Source organism: Rattus norvegicus, chromosome 10, assembly GCF_036323735.1.
Source record: "Rattus norvegicus strain BN/NHsdMcwi chromosome 10, GRCr8, whole genome shotgun sequence".
NCBI lineage: Eukaryota > Metazoa > Chordata > Mammalia > Rodentia > Muridae > Rattus > Rattus norvegicus.
In genome coordinates, this window is record NC_086028.1 from 31,367,289 (window position 1) to 31,386,613 (window position 19,325).

A 19,325-nucleotide genomic window follows, 5' to 3' on the forward strand; every position below is an offset into this window, starting at 1 on the left:
TTTACTATATTAATCCTGCCAATCCATGAGCATGGGAGATCTTTCCATCTTCTGAGGTCTTCTTCAATTTCTTTCCTCAGTGTCTTGAAGTTCTTATTGTACAGATCTTTTACTTGCTTGGTTAAAGTCACACCGAGGTACTTTATATTATTTGGGTCTATTATGAAGGGTGTCGTTTCCCTAATTTCTTTCTCGGCTTGTTTCTCTTTTGTATAGAGGAAGGCAACTGATTTATTTGAGTTAATTTTATACCCAGCCACTTTGCTGAAGTTGTTTATCAGCTTTAGTAGTTCTCTGGTGGAACTTTTGGGATCACTTAAATATACTATCATGTCATCTGCAAATAGTGATATTTTGACCTCTTCTTTTCCGATCTGTATCCCTTTGATCTCCTTTTGTTGTCTGATTGCTCTGGCTAGAACTTCAAGAACTATATTGAATAAGTAGGGAGAGAGTGGGCAGCCTTGTCTAGTCCCTGATTTTAGTGGGATTGCTTCAAGTTTCTCTCCATTTAGTTTAATGTTAGCAACTGGTTTGCTGTATATGGCTTTTACTATGTTTAGGTATGGGCCTTGAATTCCTATTCTTTCCAGGACTTTTATCATGAAGGGGTGTTGAATTTTGTCAAATGCTTTCTCAGCATCTAATGAAATGATCATGTGGTTCTGTTCTTTCAGTTTGTTTATATAATGGATCACTTTGATGGTTTTCCGTATATTAAACCATCCCTGCATGCCTGGGATGAAGCCTACTTGATCATGGTGGATGATTGTTTTGATGTGCTCTTGAATTCGGTTTGCCAGAATTTTATTGAGTATTTTTGCGTCGACATTCATAAGGGAAATTGGTTTGAAGTTCTCTTTCTTTGTTGTGTCTTTGTGTGGTTTAGGTATAAGAGTAATTGTGGCTTCGTAGAAGGAATTCGGTAGGGCTCCATCTGTTTCAATTTTGTGGAATAGTTTGGATAATATTGGTATGAGGTCTTCTATGAAGGTTTGATAGAATTCTGCACTAAACCCGTCTGGACCTGGGCTCTTTTTGGTTGGGAGACCTTTAATGACTGCTTCTATTTCCTTAGGAGTTATGGGGTTGTTTAACTGGTTTATCTGTTCCTGATTTAACTTCGATACCTGGTATCTGTCTAGGAAATTGTCCATTTCCTGAAGATTTTCAAATTTTGTTGAATATAGGTTTTTATAGTAAGATCTGATGATTTTTTGAATTTCCTCTGAATCTGTAGTTATGTCTCCCTTTTCATTTCTGATTTTGTTAATTTGGACACACTCTCTGTGTCCTCTCGTTAGTCTGGCTAAGGGTTTATCTATCTTGTTGATTTTCTCAAAGAACCAACTTTTGGTTCTGTTGATTCTTTCTATGGTCCTTTTTGTTTCTACTTGGTTGATTTCAGCTCTGAGTTTGATTATTTCCTGCCTTCTACTCCTCCTGGGTGTATTTGCTTCTTTTTGTTCTAGAGCTTATAGGTGTGCTGTCAAGCTGCTGACATATGCTCTTTCCTGTTTCTTTCTGCAGGCACTCAGCGCTATGAGTTTTCCTCTTAGCACAGCTTTCATTGTGTCCCATAAGTTTGAGTATGTTGTATCTTCATTTTCATTAAATTCTAAAAAGTTTTTAATTTCTTTCTTTATTTCTTCCTTGACCAGGTTATCATTGAGTAGAGCATTGTTCAATTTCCAGGTATATGTGGGCATTCTTCCCTTATTGTTATTGAAGACCAGTTTTAGGCCGTGGTGGTCCGATAGCACGCATGGGATTATTTCTATCTTTCTGTACCTGTTGAGGCCCGTTTTTTGACCAATTATATGGTCAATTTTGGAGAAAGTACCATGAGGAGCTGAGAAGAAGGTATATCCTTTTGCTTTAGGATAGAATGTTCTATAAATATCCGTTAAGTCCATTTGGCTCATGACTTCTCTTAGTCTGTCGACATCACTGTTTAATTTCTGTTTCCATGATCTGTCCATTGATGAGAGTGGGGTGTTGAAATCTCCCACTATTATTGTGTGAGGTGCAATGTGTGTTTTGAGCTTTAGTAAGGTTTCTTTTACGTATGTAGGTGCCCTTGTATTTGGGGCATAGATATTTAGGATTGAGAGTTCATCTTGGTTGATTTTTCCTTTGATGAATATGAAGTGTCCTTCCTTATCTTTTTTGATGACTTTTAATTGAAAATTGATTTTATTTGATATTAGAATGGCTACTCCAGCTTGCTTCTTCTGACCATTTGCTTGGAAAGTTGTTTTCCAGCCTTTCACTCTGAGGTAGTGTCTGTCTTTGTCTCTGAGGTGTGTTTCCTGTAGGCAGCAGAATGCAGGGTCCTCGTTGCGTATCCAGTTTGTTAATCTATGTCTTTTTATTGGGGAGTTGAGGCCATTGATATTGAGAGATATTAAGGAATAGTGATTATTGCTTCCCGTTATATTCATATTTGGATGTGAGGTTATGTTTGTGTGCTTTCATTCTCTTTGTTTTGTTGCCAAGACGATTAGTTTCTTGCTTCTTCTAGGGTATAGCTTGCCTCCTTATGTTGGGCTTTACCATTTATTATCCTTTGTAGTGCTGGATTTGTAGAAACATATTGTGTAAATTTGGTTTTGTCATGGAATATCTTGGTCTCTCCATCAATGTTAATTGAGAGTTTTGCAGGATACAGTAACCTGGGCTGGCATTTGTGTTCTCTTAGGGTCTGTATGACATCAGTCCAGGATCTTCTGGCCTTCATAGTTTCTGGCGAGAAGTCTGGTGTGATTCTGATAGGTCTCCCTTTATATGTTACTTGACCTTTTTCCCTTACTGCTTTTAATATTCTTTCTTTATTTTGTGCGTTTGGTGTTTTGACAATTATGTGACGGGAGGTGTTTCTTTTCTGGTCCAATCTATTTGGAGTTCTGTAGGCTTCTTGTATGTCTATGGGTATCTCTTTTTTTAGGTTAGGGAAGTTTTCTTCTATGATTTTGTTGAAGATATTTACTGGTCCTTTGAGCTGGGAGTCTTCACTCTCTTCTATACCTATTATCCTTAGGTTTGATCTTCTCATTGAGTCCTGGATTTCCTGTATGTTTTGGACCAGTAGCTTTTTCCGCTTTACATTATCTTTGACAGTTGAGTCAATGATTTCTATGGAATCTTCTGCTCCTGAGATTCTCTCTTCCATCTCTTGTATTCTGTTGGTGAAGCTTGTATCTACAGCTCCTTGTCTCTTCTTTTGGTTTTCTATATCCAGGGTTGTTTCCATGTGTTCTTTCTTGATTGCTTCTATTTCCATTTTTAATTCCTTCAACTGTTTGATTGTGTTTTCCTGGAATTCTTTCAGGGATTTTTGCGATTCCTCTCTGTAGGCTTCTACTTGTTTATTAATGTTTTCCTGTGTTTCCCTAAGTGTGTTCATGTCTTTCTTGAAGTCCTCCAGCATCATGATCAAATATGATTTTGAAACTAGATCTTGCTTTTCTGGTGTGTTTGGATATTCCATGTTTGTTTTGGTGGGAGAATTGGGCTCCGATGATGGCATGTAGTCTTGGTTTCTGTTGCTTGGGTTCCTGTGCTTGCCTCTCGCCATCAGATTATCTCTAGTGTTACTTTGTTCTGCTATTTCTGACAGTGGCTAGACTGTCCTATAAGCCTGTGTGTCAGGAGTGCTGTAGACCTGTTTTCCTCTCTTTCAGTCAGTTCTGGGGACAGAGTGTTCTGCTTTCGGGCATGTAGTTTTTCCTCTCTACAGGTCTTCAGCTGTTCCTGTGGGCCTGTGTCTTGAGTTCACCAGGCAGCTTTCTTGCAGCAGAAAATTTGGTCTTACCTGTGGTCCCGAGGCTCAGGTTCGCTCGTGGGGTGCTGCCCAGGGGCTCTCTGCAGCGGCAGCAACCAGGAAGACCTGTGCCGCCCCTTCCGGGAGCTTCAGTGCACCAGGGTTCCTGATGGTCTTTGGCTTTTTCCTCTGGCGTCCGAGATGTGTGTGCAGGGAGCAGTCTCTTCTGGTTTCCCAGGCTTGTCTGCCTCTCTGAAGGTTTAGCTCTCCCTCCCACGGGATTTGGGTGCAGAGAACTGTTTATCCGGTCTGTTTCCTTCAGGTTCCGGCGGTGTCTCAGGCGCAGAAGTCCTGCCGCTCCTGGGCCCTCCCCCACGGGAGCCCAGAGGCCTTATACAGTTTCCTCTTGGGCCAGGGATGTGGGCAGGGGTGAGCAGTGTTGGTGGTCTCTTCTGCTCTGCAGCCTCAGGAGTGCCCACCTGACCAGGCGGTTGGGTCTCTCTCTCACCGGGTCTGGGAGCAGAGAGCTGCTGCGGGTCGGGATCCGCGGGTGTTTTTCCTCCATTTTTATTAACTTGGGTATTTCTTTTTTTTTTCATCTGTATTAACTTGGGTTATTTCTTCTTTACATTTCCATTGTTATTCTCTTTCCCAGTTTCCCGGCCAACATCCCCCTAACTCCTCCCCCTCCCCTTCCATATGGGTGTTACCCTCCCCATCCTCCCCCCATTACTGCCCTTCCCCCAACAATCACGTTCACTGGGGGTTCAGTCTTGGCAGGACCAAGGGTTTCCCCTTCCACTGGTGCTCTTACTAGGATATTCATTGCCACCTATGAGGTTGGAGCCCAGGGTTAGTCCATGTATAGTTTTTGGGTAGTGGCTTAGTCCCTGGAAGCTCTGGTTGGTTGGCATTGTTGTTCATATGGGGTCTCGAGCCCCTTCAGTTCTTTCAGTCCTTTCTCTGATTCCTTCAACTGAGGTCCCATTCTCAGTTCAGTGGTTTGCTGCTGGCATTTGCCTATGTATTTGCTGTATTCTGGCTGTGTCTCTCAGGAGAGATCTACATCTGGTTCCTGTCAGCCTGCACTTCTTTGCTTCATCCATCTTATCTAGTTTGGTGGCTGTATATGTATGGGCCACATGTGGGGCAGGCTCTGAATGGGTGTTCCTTCTGCCTCTGTTCTAAACTTTGCCTCCCTATTCCCTCCCAAGGGTATTCTTGTTCCCTTTTAAAAATATTTTATTTATTTATTTTATATGAGTACATTGTAGCTGTCTTCAGACACACCAGAAGAGGGCATCAGATTTCATTACAGATGGTTGTGAGCCACCATGTGGTTGCTGGGATTTGAACTCAGGACCTCGGGAAGAACAGTCGGTGCTCTTAACCTCTGAGCCATCTCTCCAGCCCAAAATGTTCTTTTTTTTTTTTTTTTTTTTTTTGGTTTTTTTTTCGGAGCTGGGGACCGAACCCAGGGCCTTGTGCTTCCTAGGCAAGCGCTCTACCACTGAGCTAAATCCCCAGCCCCTCTTGTTCCCTTTTTAAAGAAGGAGTGAAGCATTCGCATTTTGGTCATCCTTCTTGAGTTTCATGTGTTCTGTGCATCTAGGATAATCCGAGCATTTGGGCTAATAGCCACTTATCAGTGAGTGCATACCATGTGTGTTGTTCTGTGATTGGGTTACCTCACTCAGGATGATATTTTCCCGTTCCATCCATTTGCCTATGAATTTCATAAAGTCATTGTTTTTGATAGCTGAGTAATATTCCATTGTGTAGATGTACCACATTTTCTGTATCCATTCCTCTGTTGAAGGGCATCTGGGTTATTTCCAGCTTCTGGCTTTTATAAATAAGGCTGCTATGAACATAGTGGAGCATGTGTCTTTGTTATATGTTGGGCCATCTTTTGGGTATATGCCCAAGAGAGGTATAGCTGGGTCCTTAGGTAGTTCAATATCCAATTTTCTGAGGAACCTCCAGACTGATTTCCAGAATGGTTGAACCAGTCTGCAACCCCACCAACAATGGAGGAGTGTTCCTCTTTCTCCACATCCTCGCCAGCATCTGCTGTCACCTGAGTTTTTGATCTTAACCATTCTGACTGGTGTGAGGTGGGATCTCAGGGTTTTTTTTTGATTTGCATTTCCCTTTTGACTAAAAATGTTGAACATTTCTGTAGGTGTTTCTCAGCCATTCGGCATTCCTCAGCTGTGAATTTATTAAAAAACCCATTTTTTAATAGGGTTATTTGTCTCCCTGCGGTCTAACTTTGTGCGTGAGTTCTTTGTATATTTTGGATATGAGCCCTCTATCTGTTGTAGGATTGATAAAGATCTTTTCCCAATCTGTTGGTTGCCGTTTTGTCCTAACAACAGTGTCCCTTGCCTTACAGAACCCTTGCAGTTTTATGAGATTCCATTTGTTGATTCTTGATCTTAGAGCATAAGCCATTGGTGCTTTGTTCAGGAAATTTTCTCCAGTGCCCATGTGTTCGAGATTCTTTCCCACTTTTTCTTCTATTAGTTTGAGTGTACTTTAAACCTGTTAAACTCTCACACTACCAACAGCACTTAAAAAAAGCCTAAATGGTCCCCATTGGCCTAGCCTAGGTCCTAGTGCCAAAAGACCCATGCTGCTCTTAACTTTGACCAGAGAAGCAACTTCCTGTACTGTGCAGCAGTCAAAAGGAGAGCTGTATAGCCAGGTCAGTGTGCTAAGAATAAGAGACAGTGCTCAGGTGTAACCAGGGTATTTATATTAATGGCTGTCCCCCCTCCCTCAAGAATCAAGGAACATTTCAGAAGAAGGGATAGAAAGAATCTGGGTGTTGGGCGTTGTCTTCTGGACACAAGATGGCTAAGACAATCATGATCTCACAGCATCAGTGGTTACCAGAAAAAGATCTCTGCAAGGATCAAGCCAGCCAAACTCCAGCACAGATGGAGTAGATAGTCTTTGTCCCTCCTTATGGAGTAGCCTTTGGTGGTTGATAGCTGAGAGGGGGAACTATCAACTTTTTGGAAGATATGACCTCTTGTAAGTTATCCATGCCCCAGTGATGGCCCATACCCATGCAGATAAGGACAGCATTAACTGGACTTAATGGGTTATGAAACAAAAGAAAAGCTTCATGATGTATCGAGGGGGACTTCTTGGGGACACGAGGAAGGTGGGAGGGGTCTGGGGAATAGAATGATCATGTTTCATTGTATACTTGTATGAAATTCGCAGAAGTAAAGAGAAAGGAGAATGGGTAATTTGAAGTTTATCCATTCTCCAAAAAACTTCAATAACAACTAACCTATAAGGGCACAGATAGCCAGAAAGGATTCTAGACACACCATCCAGTTAAATAAATGACAAAACACCACATTTCACATGACTTCATTCATAAATCGTTCAAAGCCAAGAAGAGTTATATGAATAACTTTGAGGTCTGTGTATAAGTAGTAAAACTTTTAAAAAGACAAGGAGAAGGCTGATGATTGGTGCCGGTGCTGGAGTGATAGAGTGGCATGCTAAAAGCCCTGGGTTTGGTCCCATCACTGGGTTTGGTGACACAGATAATCAAAGTATTAGGGAGTTGGAAGAAAGAGAAACTCAAGGTCATCTTAGGTTACATGGGGAGATTGAAGCCATCCTGGGATATGTAAGACTGAAATAAAAAGAAAAAGAAAGAAAAAGAAATAACCGAAAAAGATTATTACCACAAAATTGCAATATCAAGGATAATACTTACCTATAGAGGCAAAGTATCGTGGTCAGGAAGGAACAGATGACTTAGAATGAGGCATCGAATGGACTTTAGTAGAGTAACAAATATTTTTGAGTCCAGATTAAATGAGTATTGCTTTCTGAGTCATGAATAATCCATACATTTGTATTTATACAACATTCTATTATAGTTTTCATTAAACAAATTTTAAACATTAAAGCCATATTGTGAAACCATTGTCCAGCCCCTTTATTGAAAAAATATTGTCTGTCGAGAAGATTCTGGCAAAGACACGGAGTATCCGAAGAATCCTTGCTGCCGATGGACAGATAGTGTGGATTAGGCACTTTGGAAAACAGCTAAGCATGACTTATTTTATTTTATTTTTCCTGGATATTTTATGTATTTACATTTCAAATGTTATCCCCTTTCCCCTTCTCCCAGGCCCCTTTCCCCCTCCCCTTGCTTCTATGAGGATGCTCCCACTCCCACCCACCCACTCCCACCTCAACGTCCTGGCATTCCCCTACATTGGGGAAATGACCCTTCGCAGGACCAAGCACTTGCCCTCCTATTGATGCTGAACAATGCCATACTCTGCTATATATGTGGCTGGAGTCATGGGTCCCTCCATGCGTACTCATTGGTTGGTGGTTTAGTCTCTGGGAGTTCTGGTAGGATCTGGTTGGTTGATGTTGTTGTTCTTCCTATTGGGTTGCAAACCCCTTCATCTCCTTCAGTCTTTTCTCTAACTCCTTCATTGGGATCCTCTTGTTTAGTCCAATAGTTAGCTGGTTACATCCTCATCTGTATCAGTAGGGCTCTGGCAGAGCTTCTCAGGAGACACCCATATCTGGCTCCTGTCAGCAAGCACTTCTTGGCATCAGCAATAGTGACTGGGTTTGGTGACTGCATATGGGATGGATCCCCAGGTGGGGCAGACTCTGGATGACCTTTCTTTCAGTCTCTGCTCCACTCATTGTCCCTGTATTTCCTCCTGTGAGTATTTTGTTCTCTCTTCTAAAAAGGAATAAAGCATCCACACTTTGGTCTTCCTTCTTCTTGAGCTTCATATGGTCTGTGAATTGTATCTTGTGTATTCCGAGCATTTGGGCTAATATCCAATTATCAGTGAGTGCATACCATGTGTGTTCTTTCGTGACTGGGTCACCTCACTCAGGATGACATTTTCTCGTCTCATCTATTTGCCTATGAATTTCAAGAAGTCACTTGTTTTTTAGTAGCTGAATAGTACTCCGTTGCCACATTTTCTGTATCCATTCCTAAGCACGATCTTTTAAAATGGATGTCTTTGATCAGAATAGAATGGGTGCATGAAGCCGGGATAAAGACAAACTAGAAAGAAGAAACAAAAAGCTTAGAAGGTACCTCATCAGGACTGACTGGTGGTGGGTGTGTCTGTGACCTGAAGTGGAGACCTAGCTATCTGAACCTGTGAACCTCAGGAAGTTGGCAGAGAGAAGAGAGCCGTACTGTAGAGCAGTCTAAAGGACAGGTCAGACCACTTCTCATCTGCACAGCCTCTCCGCGCAATAGCGGGGGCTTCATTTTCAAGATGAGACCACAGGACTTCCCACCGCGAGTCACAGCTCAGCAGAGCGTTCTCACTGGTGGACCCTTTTCATCCTTTGCAGCGGCGTCGCTGGGACCTGAGAGAGCTGATGAGGGGCAGTCTTTCCAGCGCCCTCTCATCTCCTCCGTGATGAGGACATTTGCTGTTTCCAGTAGGATCTGACTTCTCTTAGAAGTCTCTTGACCAGCTGGGAAGACAGCCTGCCTTCGCTGGTCCACTGTTCTCTGAGTTTCTGGGTAAAGCTTCTTTTTGTTCAGTATGGGGCCCCAGCCCACAGAATGGTTCTGTCCACATTTAGGATGTGTCTGTCCAACCCCGTCATCCTAATCTAGGAGTTCTCTCGCAGACACGCTCAGAGGTTTGTTCCTGTGGTACCTCTAAATCCCATCAGGTTGGCAATCTAAAATAACCAGCCACCCTAGCTGGTTTCTTCCTGGGTGACATTGAAGTTCTTGTGAAACACACAGCGCTTCTTTCTCTTTTAAGAAGAACAAGCATACGTAATTTGGTAGCTTTCTGTTTTTGAGACTAGGCTGGCCTTGACTTCTCGATACTCTTTCTTCTATTTCCTAAGTGCTGGGACTACCAGCATGCACTTGATTTGCTGGGTACAGGGGATAAAACCCAGGGTTTCAGGCGAGCCAGGCGAGCTCTTTATCAGCCTAGCTATAGGCATAGTCCAACATCTAAACTTATTTGGAAAGACAGTCCCGTTAGTGATTTCATTGTTGGTGCAATAAAACACCTGACAAAACACAAGTTGAAGAAGGAGGGTTTGCCTTTGCTCGGTTTGACCATACAGCCCTTCGCTTCAGGGAAAGGACGACAGCTTGTCTCCTTATATTCACAGGAAGCAGAGAGGAGTGGGTGCTGGTGCTTAACTTGTGCTCTTTTTGTTCTGCATGGGACCCCAGCCCAGGGAATGGTTCTGTCTACATTTAGGATGAGCTTTTCTGCCTCTACTTTGTCTAGATGTTTAAGTTGCTTCCATTTCTTAGTTTTGTAATGACAAGGGTGTGCAGATGACTCTCTGCCCTCCTGACATCATTTCCTTTGAGTATATAGCCAATAGCGGAATGGCTGGATGGCTCAGTAGTTCTCTTTATGTTGTTGAGGAACCTCCGCACTCTTTGTTATGTATATTAACTTACTTTCCCGCCGAGAGTTTGCAAGGTTTTCCTTCTTTCCACTCTTGCAAGCACTCAGTCGTCTTAAAATAGCTATGATAGATGTTATCTTTTTGTGATTTTGATCTGCATTTTTCTCTTTGTGGTATAGACAATTTTTAGATTTAGATCCATTTTCTTTATCTCCTTTTGCTTCTGTTTCCTGTGGCTTTAAGATCTAAAGTAAAAAGTTTTATTATTTCAAGTATCCTGGTATTTTGTTCTAGGACTCTGTGCACATGTGCATGTTCGTGTATGTGTGTGTGTGTGTGTGTGTGTGTGTGTGTGTATTTATGTAAATTTTAGGCTGTCTTTTCCTAGTCTTGTCAAAAATGCCATTGCCATTTTGATAGGGGTTGCATTAACCTGAAAATTAGTATGAGCCTAAAGAGTGTGGATTCTTCCAGACTCTGTACTTTTTGCATCTGTAACTCTTTAATTTTTTTATCAGTGTTTTATCATTTTCATGGTCAAGATATTTCACCTCTGTGGTTAAACTTAATTCTGAGGTATTTATTTACTCATTTATTTTGTAGCTATTATAACGAGAATGCTTTCTTTAAAATTTTATTTGAGATAGGCTATCCTCAAACTTCATATGCAGTCAAGGATGACCTTGAACTTTTGATGCTCTTGCCTCTGCCTCCCATATGTTGGGATTACAGGTGCGTGCTATTGTGCTTTTTTTTTTTTTTTTTTCTGGTACTTGTATCAAACCCAAGGCTTCATGCTTGCAAGCAAACACTGAGTCACATCACCAGACCCCAGATTCATTCCTCCCTCCTTCCGGCCCTCATTCCTTCCTTCCTTCCTTTCTTTCTATTTAAGGCAACTTACTATGTATTTAAAGTCACTATCAAATTTAAAGCATCCAAATGTGGGAACCTTATATCTGCTGCCTAAATTCCATGTTCAAAGGTGTGCATTGCCACATCTAGTTCTTTTGAGCATTTTTGAATCCATGTTCACCAAGGACATTAGCCAGTCATGTTCTTTTTTTTCTTGTGTCCTCATTTGTGTTGGCATGGGGTGATTCTGGCTTTGTGGAAGGTGTTTGGGAGAATTCCTTTCTCTTCATAATTTGGAATTATTTCAGGGAAATTGATTATCACTTCTTAAAATCTCTCTCTGTCTCTCTGTCTCTCTCTATCTCTCTCTGTCTCTGTTTCTCTCTCTCTCTCTCTCTCTCTGTGTGCGTGTGTGTGTGTGTGTGTGTGTGTGTGTGTGTGTGTGCATGTGGATGTGCCCACAGAGGCCAAAAGAGAGCATCAGATCCCCTGGCACAGGGTTTACAGGTGGTGGGAGCCACCCAGTGAAGATGCTGGGAACCACCCCTGGGTCCTCTGCAAGAGTGCAGCTTATACTCTAAGTGCTTCACCCTCTTTCTTGTTCAGTGGGAAGCTCTTTTTGACTGACTTAGCCTTGTTACTTGTTATCGACCCATTTGTCTTTTCAAGTCTTGCTAGTTCTGTCTGGGGAAAATGTATAGCTCTGGTAATTTCTCTATTTCTTCAGGTTATCAAATTTGGTTTCGTACACGGCTTTCCCTCTTGTATAGGTATCTGGTGCGTGAATAGCTTTCTCAACTAGAGTGTCTGTGGGGAGACACGGCTGGAGGAGCTTACTTAGCCATCTTCTTCCCTTTCATGTTCTCACACTGCAACTTTTATTTGAGAATGTCACTCTTTTTTTTTGTATTTTGTAATACTTTATTAAGAAAGAACTTATGTCAGCACTACTATGTAAACAATGACAAAGGTCAAGGGAAACACATCAGGGATCATGTAGACAGTAATATACATTGTCCTTTATATAATCAATGTATAATAGTTAAGGAAACGTTAATTCTTATTAAGCAAACATTTTTGCATACAGTGCCTTCTCTTTATCTTTCTGTGCCTTTATTATTTGTTTGACTTTAAGCAATTCTGCCTGGATAGCTTTATCTCCTGCGCCTTCTTAAGATCAGCCAATGCTTGATCATAGAGAATGTCACTCTTGAACTAGTTTTGAGACTAATACTAGGTTTGGGGAGGTGACATAGGTGGGGACCAATGAGCACTGTTTGTTTTGATTCTTTGGAGACTGTGATTATTGAGGAATGAATGTGTAATCCACTTGTGTGAACACGTATAAATCTTTTCACGGAAGCATCCAAGGCATTCTGTCCACTGGTTCTCATTGTTGTCAGTCAATAGGTTTGTGTTGCCTCGAAGGTAATTTTAGCTGGGTTCTCTGCCACTTGCAGCATAAAAAAGAATATACTGGGTCTTTGGCGAGACGACGTTGGCCAATCAAGGTAGAAATGTGCTGGAACCATACTGGGGGAGGTGGTCACTAGTAAGGCAGGAATTTGTAAAGTGTGTCTAAAATATGTCTTCCAGTGCTGGCTCTGGTAGAAGGGTAAATGTGTTGAAAGTAAACAGACAAGAACAAAAGTACAGAGACCGTAAAAGCATTTCAGGAGTCAGCAGAGTCTCAAATGTAATCCGTAGCAGAGCGTCCGTCCTTCAAATCATTACAGCCAGCCCGCACCATCTGGCACACAGCACTGACCACCCAAAGTTCACCACAGAGCTTCACCACAGAGCTCAGGCTGGCCTTGAGTTCACAGTCCGTCTCGCCCAGTTTATGATATAGTTGTATGTCATTCCGGAATCATCGGATACGGGTGGGTCTTTGGTAATCTCCCTTGCAAACGAAGACAGACACAAAATGTGAGTTGCAAAGGAACCGATTTTTTATTTTGAGACAGGTTTCGTGTAGTTCAAGCTGGAACAGAGGGTGACCTCGAACTCCTGATCCTCCTCTGCTTGCCCCTTCTGAGTGCTAGGGCTACGGTTTTACGGTTGTAGGGCACCACTCACGGCTATGTAATAGTAAGGATCTAGTAGGTAAGCGCTCATCGCTTAGCTATGTCTCCCTTGTCTCCTTCCCCCTCCCCCATTTGAGGCAGGATCTCACTCAGTGTTTCATGCTGGCTTAGAATTCACCATGTAGTTCAAGGCAGCCTTGAACTCATAATAGTCTTTCTGCCTCAACTTCCCGAGTGCTGAGATCATAGGCATGAACCACCACGCAGTTTATTTTCACCCAGCGGAATCCATGAGTCTGTGGCAAAGGATGAAAATATACTGCAGGAGATAAAGATTTTCAGTACCCAGTGCTAAAAGTGAAAGCCAAAGGCCGAGCGATCTGTCATCTCTGGAGGTGCAGCCATCAGATAGCTGTGTTGTGATATCAAACCTAAAGCAGGCCGTGAGGCATTGTAGCAAACACGCCAACCTGATGCTCGCCACACCTCAAGAGCTGAACACCACTTTCAGGAACTGTAACGGAAACAGGAACCAAAAGTGAAAAGACGCCACAAGAACCCAGACAAGCCAGGATGTAGAGCAGTTCCCAGAGAACAGATTCATAGAACCAGCAAGTGCCTGGGAAAGAAAGGAAGGAAAGACTGCCACCGACTAAAAGAGACATCAGGCTACGACGACCAGCTGCATGTAGACGCCTGGTCTGAGTCTGGATAAAAACAAATCAATCGAATAATACTTTTGCGATAGAAGAACATGAGTGTGGTCTAGTACACATAGTATACAGTAACATCAGTAACTATTTCGAATAGTAGTGGTCTCATGTATACACGGCAGGGTTTCCTCTTTTGGAAGTAGATACACATTGAAGACTGAGAAGATGGCATAATATATCTATGACTCTTTTAAAATTACTTTAGCAATGTAGAAGTGCAAGCCAAACAAACCCTTGCCTGCCTAGCTTGCTTTCGGTCATGGTGTTTCAATCCAGCAATAGGAACCCTAACAAAGACAGGCCTGGGAGATGGCTCAGTGGGTAAAGACAATCTATCATGGAGCCAAAAACCTGACTTTGATCCCCAGGACCTACACGGTGGGAGGAGAGAGCTGACTACAAGTTGTCTTCTGATTTACATGGTGATCCTCTGTACCAAAAAATAAGCAAATTATAGCAACAGCAATACGAAGATGAATTAAATATCACTTAAGTTTTTTTTTTTTTTTAAAAAAACTAATTCAATAAAACACTAGCAATCTGCTTTAGGCAATACTCATATGTGTGGGCAAAACCCCTCCAAGGGCTGTAATTTTGACTAGTTGGTTAATAGATTGTTTCAGTTTCTGTGCTGTGGAAATGATAAGGTATTTCCATAGAGGGGTTTATTGTACTTCTGGCTTTTTCCCCTCTCTCATGTTTACTGCTAAATGTAGCCGTTTATGATGCCGGTTTTGTGTTTTAGCATGACAATAAAAAAAAAACCCACTAAGAAGAAAAAAAATTAGCTTGTAAAAGATTCAGAACCGAGTGCCTTACAAACAGGCAGAGGACCAGGTGGGCCTCTATAGACTCTCTCAAGGGCTGCATGTTAGTAAATTAAAAACAAAACAAAATGGAAAAAGACCAGTGTTTTACAGAGTCGCTCACAGAAATGGGCATGGTGGGACCTATGTATACTGTTAGTACTTGGGCAGTAGAGGAGGGGTGTGTGTGTGTGTGTGTGTGTGTGTGTGTGTGTGTGTGTGTGTGTGTGAAGTTTGAGGCTAGCCTGGGCTACATAGAGTTCCAGGTTAGCCTAGGTTACAACAGACCTCATGTTAAACCAGACGAAACCAAGCAGGACAGAGCAAAGCAGTAGGAGTTGGTCTCAGTAGCAGTTCTACTGCAAGCTGGTGCTTTAGAAGCCACACTCAAGAATCTTTGTTAAATATGGCCCCTGACTTCCAGTTTAATCCTCTCTCCATTAGACAGAAATAAATTTTGCAAGTTGTTAATCGTGATATAGACTGACAGTAAAGACATTAAATTCATGCAACATAATTTATAGCAAGCCTAGGGCTTAGGGGGCTTCTTATTACTCTAGACACATGCCTTGAATCTGCCATTCTCTTGAGTCTCTGTTGTCTGTAAAATAAGGAAATTAAACAGCACCTCTCGAGCAGCCCCCATTCCATGATTTTGTGGAAGTTCACTTAGATGTTTTAGCAGGGTTTCCCACAGATATTTAGATTAAAAGCATTTAAGGCATAAAGATGAGTGGTGGGGAGCTCAGGAAGGGCTGACACAGCGGAAACCCACCAGGCTTTCAGAAATTACACAGCCTGGGAGCTGACTTCCCTCTGTGGGAAAGCTTCGGTTTTGAAGGTGTCTAGATAAATGTCACTTGCTAATGGCTGAGAGTGCTGAAGTCTTAGGTGGTACCATGGTCATAAATGACATGGCTGGAACTTAACACATTCTGACGATTCATGTTCAAAGTTTCCCCCTTCCCTCCGGGGGAACAGAGGGGATTCCTCATGCACATGAGATGGGATGCAATGGAATATAGAGGTCTGCTCAGCTCTGTCCAAACCACGGGCCAGAAGCATTGCAGCAGGAAGTATGTGCTCCTTAAAGGTCAAAGTCAGAACGACCATGAAGCTCCACATACACTACTGACACAACTTCTTTGGTATTGTTAACAGAGGGCAGCTGTGTAGCCCAGGCTAGCCTCATATCCAGTGATCCTCCTAACTCAGCCTCCTGAGTGCTGGCATTCCAAGTGAGCACCCACCACCTGTAATGGTGTCTCGATAATCTCCTTACCTCAGAATACCATTCTAAACAAAGGTACTCAGAGACAATAAGCTTACAGACTACACTCTAAAGTGTATCAGGGATGACAACTGAGCTCTCATATTGTCCAGAAATGTAAAGGCTATAACAATTATCACTTTATTAATTTACATAGCTGGCTGGTTAATTAGTTAATTTTTTTTCCAGACCAGGTTTCTCCGTAGAGCCCCTGCTGCTTTAGAATTTGCTCTGCAGACCAAGCTGGCCTCACAGTCAGAGGTCTGCCTGCCTCTGCCTCCCAGGTGCTTCCATAAAAGGTGTGCACCACCATGTAGAGCTTCAGCGCTTCACTCTTCAGCACCCAGTTCAGTGCCTGGCTCAAAGCAGATGCTTCGAGAACACTGGTCACAGACCCGATGAATGGAGATTGACCTGCGGATACCAGAACACACGAGTGACATGTTTATGTTTTTGTTCCCTGGTGACTGGCTGGGCATGGACATAAACCCTCTTGGGCTATTTTCTCTGAGATAATTAGAGGACTCTCTCCCCTTGCCACGACTCATACTTTTCTATCTCAGTGACATTGCTTCTTCCTCTTTTTGACCTCATGTAATGAACCTCAGAGTGCCTTGCAGGATGTGTCTAGGGTGACGTTTACACAGAATGGCAACGTTCTCTGATGTGACTAGATTGGCGGTGCTAACGTGGGAATCACTGGTGGTCAGACATCCTGGGGAGCAGGCTGGCGTCAGTGGGTGTGGTTAGCCCTTGTGATCCTGGCTACTCAGAAGTTCAGAGGAAGTAACGTTTTCACTGAAGAGCTAGCGCTCTATCAACAAGGAGCTGTCCTTTGATATCCCCGGCCAAGCACTCATGTTTTCATGGCTTCCCTTCAGCTGTGCCCTGCTGCTGCTGCAACCACTACCTGCAAGTAAGTACGGGCCTGGCCCTTTTCAGCTGGAGGATCATTTCAGAGGGCGAGGCGGAGAGACAAGGATGGTCATAGTGATACTGTTTGTAACAGCAACCTAAATGTCCAATAATGGGGGACCCGGTAAATAAATCTGACCTAACAATGACACAAGCAGTGAGCTTAATTGAACAACCTCACATAGACTGCTGGCATTCTCAATGCTACAGAGAGAATCAAGGCGAGCCATCGTGTGGGTAGGCGTTACCACGGGACAGCAGTGTGTGGACATCTTTTAAATGTCTGGGCTCTAGGTAGGGGAGCTGCGGGCTGTGAAGAGTTGGGAGAGGGGTTAATGCTTGCACATCACTTTGTGTGTTGTTATAAAGGAATTTATTTTAAAGTTCAGTAAAACATATGAGGAATTTCAAATATGAAAGAAGCCACTAGCTTTGTTCTGTCAGGGGTTCTATTTATCACACGCGCGCGCGCGCACGCACACACACACGCACACACACACACACACACACACACACACACACACACACACAGAGAGAGAGAGAGAGAGAGAGAGAGAGAGAGAGAGAGAGAGAGAGAGAAGACAACTAGTCCAGATTAGGTGGGTTGTTTTCCTGGCCAACAATGCCCATTTTTCTGAATGTTAACTCAATTAGCTTTGGCGTCACACTAGCTCAAACTGTTCACAACTGGAGGGCTGTGATTCTGAAAAAGGAGGAGGGATGTCTAGTGTCAAGGACTCCACAACACACAGGAACTGAGAGAAATACAAGTTCTCATGGTCCATCTCAGTCCAACGGAGGCACACATTTTGGGGAATGAGTGTAGGTTGCCCAGGCTAGCTCAAATTCACTACAGTTCTTTCTCCAGGTTCCTTATAGGGATTACAGGCTTACGTCATTTTTCCTGGTATGGTAATTTTTTTCCCTAAGAGACGACTTCATCACTCTGGTTAGCCTGGAGCCTGCTATTCAGTTCAGTCTGGTCTGGCTCTAATTCGGGATTTCCTGCCTCCTCCGGCTGAGCTCCAGAATGAGAGGCCTGTGTAATCTTAATACATGTTTAAATGGGACTCTCTGCTGTGTCTCAAGTCAGAGAATCATTGGCACAGCCAGGCCTCCTCCCAGTAGGGCAGTCATAGTTTCCTGTTTCACTCTGTGATGTATTGTTTGAAGAGATGGACCCTCACTGTATTGCTCTCCTTTCCTCTCTGTGTAGGGTCCTTGGAAAATGCTTACACAGCTGAGGTCGGGAAGAATGCCTATCTGCCCTGCAGCTACACTGTACCTGCCCCTGGGACGCTCGTGCCTATCTGCTGGGGCAAGGGATCCTGTCCTTTGTTACAGTGTGCCAGTGTGGTGCTCAGAACGGATGAAACGAATGTGACATATCGGAAATCCAGAAGATACCAGCTAAAGGGGAATTTCTACAAAGGAGACATGTCGCTGACCATAAAGAATGTGACTCTAGCTGACTCTGGGACCTACTGCTGCAGGATACAATTCCCTGGCCCAATGAATGATGAAAAATTAGAGCTGAAATTAAGCATCACTGAACCAGGTGAGTAGACCGTTCCATGCTCTCCTTGTCCATCAGCATTGCCTGTGAGTCACGATATCATAGAAACAGAGGATTCTCATGTCTGACTTCCCTGGCGACAGACCTTGGATGGAAAGATATGAATAAATAGGTCTCATGTGTGAAGGCCAGTGATGTCATTTTTACATGTTTTCAACTGAAGGATACAGTCTACAGGAAGGAAAGAAAGACATAGACCAGAGGTTCAAGACCCTGACTGATCATTGACATTACAAGGAAAGTTTATATTTTAAACTCTCTTTGTGTTAATTTTTTATGTGATATATTTTGATCATATTTTTCTCCTCCTCCAACTTCTGATGAGATTTTCTCCACCTTTTTACTCACACAACCTTGTGTTCTTTCTGTCTCTCAAATACACACACACACACACACACACTAATCAAAACTCAAAACAAATGAACATAATCAATAATATGAAAATATCTGACAAAACAAAGTGCACAGAATCAAATAGAGTATGCTTATATTGACCAACTACTTTTGGGTAAGGGGTCTGCTCTTGAACGTGGTTGGTATACTCAGTGACACGCCATTGGAGAAAACTGGATTTTTCTCTTTCCCAGCTGAGTCAATTGCAAATAGCTTCTTAGAGGAGTGGGAGCGCCTCTCTCCTTCCCCTTCTCAGTGCTGGGATTTCGTCTGGTTTGAGTCCGTGCAAGTCTTATGAATGCTATCATTGTCTCTGTGCACTTACATGTAGAGTGATCCAGGTTCCTTGGAGCGATCTACTACCTCTGGCTCTTACAATCTTTCAGTAGAGAGAATCTCTTGCATACCGTGTGGAAGCATCCCTTGTCAAGTAAAAGCTGATGGCCTGTTAGCAAAAGGCAAGAAGTAATAAGTAGGAATTCTGGTAGAGAGACTGGAAGAGAACACTGGGAGAGAGTCAGAGGCAAGAGATTTCACCCTTGACTCTGAGGAATTCAGATACATGAAACTGAGGAGAGGTAACCAATTGTGTG

General features: G+C 43.0%; 1 protein-coding gene across 6 annotated transcripts in view; it reads left to right on the plus strand.

The window, feature by feature from the left end:
- Positions 1-16,512: 16,512 nt before the first annotated feature.
- Havcr2 (hepatitis A virus cellular receptor 2) overlaps positions 16,513-19,325 on the plus strand; it is a 31,534-nt gene continuing 28,721 nt past the window's right edge. Inside the window, exons 1-2 of one of the 6 annotated variants that reach the window (XM_039086455.2) lie at positions 16,513-16,764; positions 17,980-18,321. In XM_039086455.2, the coding sequence (XP_038942383.1) occupies positions 16,707-16,764; positions 17,980-18,321 (400 nt within the window). In that variant the 5' untranslated portion in view covers positions 16,513-16,706. The remainder of the gene's footprint in view (positions 16,765-17,979; positions 18,322-19,325) is intronic. The other 5 variants (XM_063269494.1, XM_039086454.2, XM_063269493.1 and 2 more) reach the window with 5 other exon arrangements.